This window comes from Acartia tonsa, chromosome 4, assembly GCF_053477335.1.
Source record: "Acartia tonsa isolate MP-2025a chromosome 4, ASM5347733v1, whole genome shotgun sequence".
In the NCBI taxonomy this organism is placed as follows: Eukaryota; Metazoa; Arthropoda; class Copepoda; order Calanoida; family Acartiidae; genus Acartia; species Acartia tonsa.
Window position 1 is genome coordinate 36,163,441 of NC_137263.1, and position 10,700 is coordinate 36,174,140.

Sequence of the window (10,700 nt, forward strand, 5' to 3'; positions counted from 1 at the left end):
GAACAGTCTTTTTTGTTTAAATGTCTTTTTCTAATTTTAAGAAATATGTAAAATTTAAAATATCAGAAAATTATTCAAAAGACTTAAATGGCACAAGAATAAAAGAAATTAATACCTATATATTAAATTTTAAAATTAAAAAAAAAAACAAGTTGTTCATTGAATCAATGAGTGAAGCAAATTTGTTATTTATTGTCCTTTTTCTTGACTTTTTTAACTTGAGCTTTGAGTGATGAGACGAACATCTTGATGGCAACTGGAAACACACGGTTCAACATGGATACTGGCATCATACCTGTATCAATAAATGTATAAGCATAGAAGTATACCCCTGAAAACTACCTGGTTTAAGTGATGGAGACCTTTTTAGTTTGCTAGCCAATTACTCTCTTCTCTTGTGTAGCGACTTGGCAGTGTTAATATTTCCGACGATATTTGCTTGAATATTGTTACAGGGTCCCCAACGGCCCCGTAAACATACAGTTATTTAACCGTTCCCTCTCTATTATTTTACTTCTATCCTGTAACATTTATTTGACAGTGGGTAAAGGATTTCTATCTAACTGTGTCTCTTTCTGACTGTATGTCTTTATAACTGTATGTCTTAGGTCTACATAAAAGGATTGCAATGGATATATCTTTCCAACTGTATATAAATAAATTTCTATCTGACTTTATGCTTTTATAACTATCTATATTTCTGAATGTCTATCTAACTGCATATCTGTGTGTTTTTCTATCTATATATTTCTCTGAATGTCTATATAACTGTAATAACTGTATGTCTTTCTAGCTATTTGTCTATCAATCTCAATAAATCTGTATGTCTTTCTATCAAACTATCTTTCTGAATGTCTATCTAACTGTGTATCTTTCTATCTATATTTATTTATCCATACCTCCATACTGACATTGTTGAAGCCAGGTAAATTCACACATATCGGAATCTTCTGTATCTATCGGTGAAAACATCATCAAACCTAAAAAATAAGTCTTACTTATGTTTTGTGTTATTGTAAAATATTTTTCATGTAAAACGGATGATTGAACTATTTTACATAAAATTTAAATAATTTACAAATTACACGAAAAACGATTATCAAGCGTGTTCTTAAAGTCAAAATCACACAAATTATATGAGAAATTAAACGATAATCTTGTACATAGAGGCAAGCAAAAGCCACCATTACCTTTGCAAAAGTAAAGCAACAATAACAATCCTAACTAAATTTAAATTAGATATGCTATTACAAATAATCACTTAATACCTGGAAACTGCCAGGCGCGAACATTTTCTTTAGTTGGAGGTTTCAGGTCAGTTTCAACTGAACAGCCGCCAGCTAACCGTATATTTCCCCTGATTCATATTAGGGTTACAAATATTAGCAAGATGTTTTATAGATGGGATGAGAAACTTTGCAATATAATCTTTTTGACAGATATTTAAAGCAAGTAGGTGGTATAAAAAATACACACTAAATAAAAATTAGGCCAAAAACTAAGAAATGTGGGTCAATTTTATTTAGAATTAAATATAAACAACAGAAATAAATTTAATAACTAACCGAAATTAATATGTCAGTCAACAATTATAAAAAATTCACTTGCCTATTTTCAGTTCTGTAGAGGTAGGTAAAGTCTCTATGGTTGACTATTGGGCGTTGACCGCTGGTCACCTGATACGTCAATAAGGTGACGTCATCTATCCTTTCTAGAATCTAAACAAGAATATTAATGTCATAACTTCAGAAGCTCAGCATCATTGTATAAGAGTAATCTTTATTTTTGAATGTTGTTCGTTATGTAACTTGTTAGTAATGCAGGGATCTAATGAGATAGGACAATGACCAATAAATTGATGTACATCCCCATTGATGATACACAAAATTACCACTTCAGTAGATTACAATTAGTAGTTTAAACGTTAAGGCACTCAACTAAATGAACCAACAATTCCATAAAAGTCCCCAAGGTTGTTAAGCCAACGAATACGAAAACTTTATTGTAAAATTTTGGGGACTAGTGTAATAAACAAATTTCCCCTCCATCCCAATTAATAATGTTTCCTTAACTCTCCTCTTTAGTAGTTTTTTTTCATAGGTAGGAAAAAACTGTAAGTTGTCAACTAAACCACAAAAATTATAATTCTAGAAGTTTCCATTTATTTTCAACATATATAAGTTCGTCCTTCGTTTTTCATTGAATTATTTTATTGAAAAGTTACTGGAAACCTACCTTAGATTGAGTTAAAGAAGAGTTCCAAGATGCAATATTATCAATGTCCATAATGATATTGTATACCATATCAACACTGGCTTCTATTTTAGTTTTCACCCTCCAGGCACGCCATTCTCCTGTAAGACTATGAAATTAGCTGTTAGCAACCAATGATTTCATTTGGGATTGGCATAGAAAAGAAATGACAATAGCGTCGTAAATTTAATAAGGAAATATTCTCTCCCTAAAAAATCTAAACACCTGATTTCAGTAATTGTATATCAATATGTCGATTTTGTAAAAAATATTACATTTGGTTGTGCTTTTGTCTAGTAATCATTTATTTATGTTGAATAAATTTACCTCCATTTTCCATTATTTTCATATTAAAGGCTTCTCCAGGCCTCCAGTCTATTGTGACGTCACTGTTATTTGTGTCGACAGTCCAGCCATCTTCTCTAAAATATGAATATATTAAATTAGGACACCTGGCATTTTATCGTGACGTCACTGTTATTTGTGTCTAGAGTCCAGCTATCTTCTCTAAAATATAAATATCTAGGACAACTGCTAAACAAAAGTCTATTGTGACGTCACAGTTATTTTTGTGTCTAGCTATCACCTCTAGAATAGGTATATATTAAATTAGGACACCTGCCACACATAGTCTATTGTGACGTCACTGTTCAGCAACCTTCTCTAAAATATTAATATTTAATTAGAACACATGCCACATACTAAAGTCTATTCTGACGTCACTGTTACTTGTGTCTACAGTCCAGCCATCTTCTCTAAAATATAAATGTATTAAAGTAGGACACCTGCCATACTATAGTCTATTGTGACGTCACTGTTATTTGTGTCTACAGTCCAGCCATCTTCTCTAAGATATAAATATATTAGGGTAGGACACACACATGCCATACTATAGTTTATAGGGATGTCACTGTTTCTACAATCCAGCTATCCTCTAATGTACAATATTTAGATAAAATACCTACCTTATCAATGATTCAATTAAGACACTTAAAATTTTTTAACATAATTCACCTTGTGCATAATTCATAGGCATTATTAAGCGCTGTTTTCCCAATCTCTACTAATTCAGTCTTACTCATTTTAATATTCTGAAAAGTAGTTAACAAAATATTAGTACTTTTTACCATTCGATAACACAGATCTTTTAAAGATAGGATATGTCCATTCGTTCTTATTTTTCGTGATCAAAGAAAGTTTGAAAACTGACATTATTCATTGATTTAAACAACATTTATTTACATGACATGTAAATAATAAACTTGAAAGATTTTTTTATTTAAGTTTGCTTGTATTAATAATTTTTATTTGTGTTTAAGAATAAGAAATATAAGTAACTGGTACGAAAAGTCTGAAATTAATATGTGAAGTCATATACATTATACTCAGGGTTAAAGGGATGTGGTCAGTGCCATGTCAATTATTCCATTTCCAACATTTATTAAATCCTTTTTTCTGTTTTAACATTTTAAGGAGAATTAGGAATAAGATTATTTTGTCTTCCATTTCACAGAATTTAATGTGTAGATTTAAATTATTGGTATACACATTATACGTAATTTTTACAACCAAATTATGATTCATTTTGTCCACAAAAATTTTAAGCTAACAAATGGCAAACGAAGAGTTTAAAACTTTAGGGGGCAGTATAATTTACAGCTCATTAACCCCTTCCACCTAGCTTTCATTTGCATATTTCTACAATAGATTTTAGGCAGCATAATCTTCCTAAAAACATTAAAAAATGATGAAAATTACATTAACAATTTTGATTCTTAAGCTTCAATTTGATTGAATAAAACAATTTTCAGTTTATTTAAAAATCCCTTTAGCAATGTTATTTTCAGAAAAGAACTTTTAAGTCTTTATTTAAGTAACTTAATACTTTTACTCTAATAAACATACAACAGTAATCTTTATCGAATAAAACATCAAAATCAAATAATCATAATTTAATCAAAATGTCTTTGTAGAAATTGTTAGAATGTTATTTTATCGCATCGTATTATTGACAGCTTCCGCGGATATTAAAATAAAAAAAATATAAGATAAAAACCAGTTTTGTTAACAAAACTGGTAATAGTTGTATGGTTTTTATCTGAGTATTCGTGGAAAATTGTGAGTAATACGATGCTATACATGATTTTTTAGTATGGCAGAGAACCGGTCTAATCCATCGGATAATAAACGGGTTCAAAGCCATACTGGAAAATATTTAAATATAGATTTTTAACTACTACAAAGTTTGTTGATAAACTAACAATGTAATAACAGTAGGTATATCAATGTGCTATTTTTAGTTTTATCTAAATTAATATTATTTAACTATCTTCTTATCTTAATTTAGAAGTGTACATAGTATCTCCAACATTCAATTAAAGTAAAAAATTAAAAGAAATTTTGTTAAAAAAAAGGTAAAAATTAATTTTAAATGTTAGTGTAGTTGATTAAAAATCGATGACATAAAAAGGTCAAAATATTTTCTATGTCCATTTTTGTTTAAAATCTTACGACATTTGAAACGTGTTATTATTATATAAATGTATTCAAATCAAAGATAAGAATTATATAAAATGCATTTCAAAGAAAAAAGTTAGAATCAGAAAAAAAACATTAATTTACCCAATTTCAAAGATTTTTTAAGGGTCCAAATGTGTAAAATTTACTTAAAATATTAAGAATTGTTGTAACATGGTTGATTTTTCAATTACATATATACATTATTTTCACAGCCCAAGTCTAAATACAATGCATATCATTCTAAAAATAATTTATTTACAGAAACAAAAACAAAAAATTGTTAAGATGTAAAAACAGATTCAATGAGATGCTTGCTGGCCTCCCACACAGCCTGTATTAGTTGTGTATCGTCTGCTTGTCTGTTTACCAGGTGATCAGCTGTTTTGCAGTTAGAAAAATGACCGCCAGAGGTCAAATCATCTGTCTCACTCCCTCCTAAAATTAAAGAGTTTTTTTTTATTGCCAATGTAATTTATTTTAATATCTTTAACCCAATTATAAAGGAACAATTGAACAAATCATAGAATAGTCTTTCTTTGATTGATATTTTCTTGATAAAAAATTTACACACATAATTCTAGAAGTTGTCTTGTTACCTGTAGCCAGCCAGACCGCATCATGCCAAGCCAAGGTGGGACACGCTGCTCCATGCATTACCGGCCCGACCAACCACCGTATCCAGCCCAGCAAACCGTGCTGGCCCGTCGACAACCTGGTGGCAGTTTCATCGTGGTGCATGTGGTCGTGCAGGTCAGCGTACAGGTTGGTCCAGGTAACACCTGGGTCAACAGTGTAGCTGGATTGTCCATGTTTCAACAGGTTCTTGATATACCTAGATACAATTTATTTTATGGAATATTAAATATTCAAGTTAGCAGTTTATTTATAATAAAGTTGGGCAAAGACAATGCTACCAAATAACTAGTTTTCTGATAATCTGAACAAATATGTACATGTAAGAAGTGTTCGACCAACAACGTCTTAGATATGTAGAAATATTTCCAAGTAAAACATAAATATAAAACTTAAAATAAGCTTTAATATTACCTCGCCATCATAATATTGAGTAGCTTCGTCTTGTGATAAAGTTTTGTAGGATCATAATTGTTAACACTATTTAAATCATCTGCATCAATAATATCTGAATCTAAGTTATCCTTGCATGTTATTGTAATAACTTTACCCTGAAAAAATAATTATAAAACTTTTAAACAAGGACGCATATTTCCATAACCAACGAAGCTTAAATAAAAAGCAATAGTGCAATATTGTAGAAATGTAAGACCAAAATGAACATGGAAACTAAAGCCGCATAGTAAATACTAAAAAAATGTTCAGCATTCACTTTTTTACGATCAATGAAAAATGTAAAATTTCTAAACAAAGCTTTTGAACGAAGTAACTAAATAATAAATTAATTTGATTATCTCTGCAGCTATAGGCTTATTTCTTTAGTAGAGGTGGAGGAAATTTTATTCCTAAGAAACTAAGGGAGCAGTTAATATAAAAATATACCTTTGGTGTTAATAATGGAACTAATAACTTGGTAAGATACATAGGACCCAGATGGTTTGTAGCCATAGTTTTTTCTAGACCTAAAAATAATGGAATTAATAACTTGGTAAGATACATAGGACCCAGATGGTTTGTAGCCATAGTTTTTTCTAGACCTAAAAATAATGGAATTAATAACTTGGTAAGATACATAGGACCCAGATGGTTTGTAGCCATAGTTTTTTCTAGACCTAAAAATAATGGAATTAATAACTTGGTAAGATACATAGGACTCAGATGGTTTGTAGCCATAGTTTTTTCTAGACCTAAAAATAATGGAATTAATAACTTGGTAAGATACATAGGACTCAGATGGTTTGTAGCCATAGTTTTTTCTAGACCTAAAAATAATGGAATTAATAACTTGGTAAGATACATAGGACTCAGATGGTTTGTAGCCATAGTTTTTTCTAGACCTAAAAATAATGGAATTAATAACTTGGTAAGATACATAGGACCCAGATGGTTTGTAGCCATAGTTTTTTCTAGACCTAAAAATAATGGAATTAATAACTTGGTAAGATACATAGGACTCAGATGGTTTGTAGCCATAGTTTTTTCTAGACCTAAAAATAATGGAATTAATAACTTGGTAAGATACATAGGACTCAGATGGTTTGTAGCCATAGTTTTTTCTAGACCTAAAAATAATGGAATTAATAACTTGGTAAGATACATAGGACTCAGATGGTTTGTAGCCATAGTTTTTTCTAGACCTAAAAATAATGGAATTAATAACTTGGTAAGATACATAGGACTCAGATGGTTTGTAGCCATAGTTTTTTCTAGACCTAAAAATAATGGAATTAATAACTTGGTAAGATACATAGGACTCAGATGGTTTGTAGCCATAGTTTTTTCTAGACCTAAAAATAATGGAATTAATAACTTGGTAAGATACATAGGACCCAGATAGTTTGTAGCCATAGTTTTTTCTAGGCCTTAAAATAATGGAAATATAACTTAGTAAGTTAGTATACAACTGAGGAACAAGGTAGTTTTTAGCCCAAAATTAATATTTTATTCAAAAACTAGCGGCTACGCCCCTAGAGGCTTCTAGGGGCAATTGAGGAGGAAAGAGTCGAATTTGATAACCCAATTTATTATTTTAGATTTAAAAAGAAAAAGTAAAAAAAAAATTTAGGGGGAGGGGTAAATTTTTTTCTAGAGGCAATTTCTCTTGGGAGGGTGGTGGTACCCTCCCCCAAAATAGTTTTAAACCTTCCCGGGACCTATGAGAAGCTACCCTGTTAAGGAGAACCCGATCGGTTCAGCAGTTAGCGAGATCCTTCGGTACAAACACACAGACAAACAGACATCCTGTTACTTTAGTATAAGGATAAAAAAAGGAGGTTGCGTGTTTAAAATTCCAGTTGAAAACACAAGATAGTACAACCGTACCGCAATCTTAATGAACAAGAGGGAATGGGGAGTTACCTTGTGAGGTTAATTTTCTGGTAGTTGATATTTTTCCAGTAGCCGCGTTATTTACCAATACATCCACTTTTCCATACAGTTCCACTATCTTGTCATAAAATCTAAATAATAATAGTTTGTTTGTTTCATTTAACTATGACTTGCGACTGAGCCTCCAGCTTCTAGGAATTCTATATTCGAGAGAGGAGGGGGGGGGGGGGCGGGGGGGTTCCCAAGACCCATCTAAGAATAAAATATAGCCTAAAACTATCCAAGAACCTAAAATTTATACTCTATAAAAGAGAACTCAATGGATTCATTGTTTAGCGAGATCTAAACATACAGACATAAATCCTAACCACCTTATATAATTGGGTTGGTAATTAATATGAAACCTAAAAGTTGAACAACATTTAATTCTAAATCTGCAGAGGTACATAAGGTTTAGATGGCTTGTACACTTGTTTTTCAACTAATCATTTTTTAAGCACTTGGTCATTTCTATAATAATATAATGCATGAAAAATCTTCAGAATAAAAATAATCTTACTTATGAACTTTTCTCATATCAGCTAAATCCAGGCCTACAACAGCCACTGATGTACTTCCTAACAATTTTAACAGATTCTTTTAATATTGTATTTCATGGGGGAGTTTACTTTACAATAACGAGTTTAATTTTGTGAGAAAAGAAAAGTTTAGCTTGCCAACTGACCAATTCAGGGCTGCTAAAGATGAAAAACGATTTGGCTGCGGCTCAATAAAAAAATCTGGGTAAATCTATGTTCACAGCTGCCATCCGCCGTCAGCGGCTGATTAGCATAATTTGGTGAGAGAATGCTAATTATACAAACTTATGCAGACTGTCTTTAGAAAAAAAATGGTGACCGAATATAACTACATGTGCAGAAAAAAAAGATGTCATATTTAATTATTTTTATTTCTGTTATTCCTGTTTTGGTAACGATGTACTGCCTGGCGGCTTGGCCTTCTACAGGGTGTCTACATCCCAACACAACTCTAGCTCCCCTGTAATATATCCGTATATAAATGTAACAGGAATTGTGTCTGTATGTGTGTCTGTGTGTGTGTGTGTGTACAGAAGGATCTCGCTAACCGCTGAACCGATATTTCAGTGTAGCTTATTATAGGTCCTTGGGAGGCTTATTGTTATTTTGGGGAAGGATACCACCACCCTCCCATTAGCAGTCGCCCGGAGAAAAATGACCCGACAAAAAAATAATTCTTCTTTTAAAAAATCAAATTGAAAGTAATCTTCTACAGTCTACAATTACATCCGAACACAGCTCTAGCTCTCCTGTGATTAATTGATATAAGATTTGAAAGATACTTTAAACCTCAAAATTGAAATTTTTCAAATAGATTTTTCTTTTATTCACAAAGCTTAAATTCTACATAATCTCCAAAATAATATTATAAAACTAACCTTCTGGCCATTTCCAGGGCAATCTGGAAACCTATACCAGAGCTTGCCCCTGTTACAATAACAACTTGACCGGCCAAACTATCTTTTCTCTCATCAACCTTACACGTTACAGTCCTTAATATAAATATGTCAATGCAATATAATATACACTAGCTGCGCCCCTAGCATTTAGGGGATCTGTATTTAAATAGTTAAGTAGGGGGCAAAGAAATAGCCTAAAACCATCCCGGAAACGATGTGAAGCTTCCCTATACAAGAAAACTCAATCAGTTCAGTAGTTCTAGACAGGAAAACCTTAATACTTTATGTAATAGGATAGAATAATAAGCAAAACACAGCAAATATAAATTGTTTAAGCGTTCAAGACCTTTTATTGATTATTCTGATATATTCTGTGAGTGATGACACTTGTAATAACCAATATCTCATTATAGTAATTTTAATAGAACAATTAGATTATATTTTAGTTAAAGAAAGAACAGTAATTCATTACACAGTAATGATAAATGACCAGGAAAACCTATAACTCTACCTGACATATTTGCTTTGGATGATGACTGCCAGAAAGCAGATACCAAAACAGGATATCAGGACAAGCAGCCAGCGAGGTAGACAACGTAGACGAAACATTTTAGTTATTTAAAAAATATTTATTTTACTTTTAAAATCGTTATAACATTTCTGAAAATGAAATAGAATGATCAAGTGATTAAATATTTATTTAGGGACTTTACTGTCCTAATGGATATATATTACCTATTACTTGGATGTTATACCAGATTTTCATGTTCTCTAAGAATGTGAAACTCTCAGCGTGTTAAAATAACAATACCCCCATCGACGCCCTTTACCCCAGCATCTACTGGATTAACGAACTGACCAATAAATGACAGGGAAAATAGCAACCTAAATTGACAACAAGTTTTCCCTTGTGTTAATATCCACGTATATTCTACATCAATAACAGTCCTTGTAAATAAATAGCCCATTTTAAACCTAAATACATAACAAACCTATTATGAAAAATTTCTCCCATCCTATGAAAAATAGGTACTAATAATAACCAATAACCAATGACCATTATTCATTAATATTAGCAATATGGCTTTTTGTACTTAAATATTATGATTTATAATTTTGTATCAGTAAGAAACAAACATTTTTGCACGCCCCTGATAAAAAGGCATAATCTCAGAGACCTTAAGGGATTAGACAATGGTAGATAAATTTATGCACACTCCAAATTACGTATACAAAGTAACCTTTTCTGAAGATTAAAAATCTTGGTGGAAAAGTTTGGACACTGCTAATTTTGTCAGGATTTAAAAAAAAAATATTTTGTCCAGCGAAAGACAGAATGTGTTTATAGAACATTGGGTACCACAATATTCAAAATTCAATGTCCCCTCCCTCCCCGAATAATCAGGATTATTAGAATCAAATGAAGAGCAAGGCCCTGCAAATAAATGTGATCTTCAATTTGATTTGACACTTGAGTAATGATCCTACG

At 31.4% G+C, this 10,700-nt stretch overlaps 2 protein-coding genes across 4 annotated transcripts; both read right to left on the reverse strand.

The window, feature by feature from the left end:
• Positions 1-142: 142 nt before the first annotated feature.
• On the reverse strand, positions 143-3,383 carry LOC145316998 (stAR-related lipid transfer protein 3-like). Its single transcript, XM_080157853.1, has 7 exons — positions 3,268-3,383; positions 2,581-2,675; positions 2,236-2,354; positions 1,609-1,718; positions 1,269-1,357; positions 900-980; positions 143-295 (listed from the first exon to the last, which is right to left on the reverse strand). Exons 1-7 carry the CDS (start codon positions 3,381-3,383, stop codon positions 186-188), a joined length of 720 nt encoding a protein of 239 aa, XP_080013979.1. The 3' UTR covers positions 143-185.
• Positions 3,335-9,876, reverse strand: LOC145316997 (retinol dehydrogenase 13-like). 3 transcript variants are annotated; one of them, XR_013878807.1, is made up of 10 exons: positions 9,723-9,876; positions 9,191-9,304; positions 8,693-8,772; positions 8,294-8,348; positions 7,765-7,865; positions 6,289-6,368; positions 5,821-5,957; positions 5,370-5,605; positions 4,393-5,208; positions 3,335-4,218 (listed from the first exon to the last, which is right to left on the reverse strand). XR_013878807.1 is itself a non-coding variant. In XM_080157852.1 (9 exons), the coding sequence occupies exons 1-9, from the start codon at positions 9,818-9,820 to the stop codon at positions 5,054-5,056; spliced, it is 1,056 nt and encodes a 351-aa protein (XP_080013978.1). In that variant the 5' UTR covers positions 9,821-9,876; the 3' UTR covers positions 3,335-5,053. The 3 variants fall into 3 exon arrangements, 1 of the variants encoding a protein (XP_080013978.1); XR_013878806.1 differs by having other exon boundaries at positions 3,335-4,268; positions 4,383-5,208; XM_080157852.1 differs by having other exon boundaries at positions 3,335-5,208.
• Between the last annotated feature and the right edge of the window lie 824 nt (positions 9,877-10,700).

Coding starts and splice junctions, on each gene's coding strand:
- LOC145316998 (XM_080157853.1), bottom strand. CDS start 3,383: ATGGTAAAAAGTACTAATATTTTGTTAACTACTTTTCAGAATATTAAA. Junction 2,676..3,267: donor GCCTATGAATTATGCACAAG/GTGAATTATGTT, acceptor TTCATATTTTAG/AGAAGATGGCTGGACTGTCG. Junction 1,358..1,608: donor CTCTACAGAACTGAAAATAG/GCAAGTGAATTT, acceptor AATATGAATCAG/GGGAAATATACGGTTAGCTG.
- LOC145316997 (XM_080157852.1), bottom strand. CDS start 9,820: ATGTTTCGTCTACGTTGTCTACCTCGCTGGCTGCTTGTCCTGATATCC. Junction 9,305..9,722: donor ATCCAAAGCAAATATGTCAG/GTAGAGTTATAG, acceptor ATTTATATTAAG/GACTGTAACGTGTAAGGTTG. Junction 6,369..7,764: donor CAGAAAATTAACCTCACAAG/GTAACTCCCCAT, acceptor CATTATTTTTAG/GTCTAGAAAAAACTATGGCT.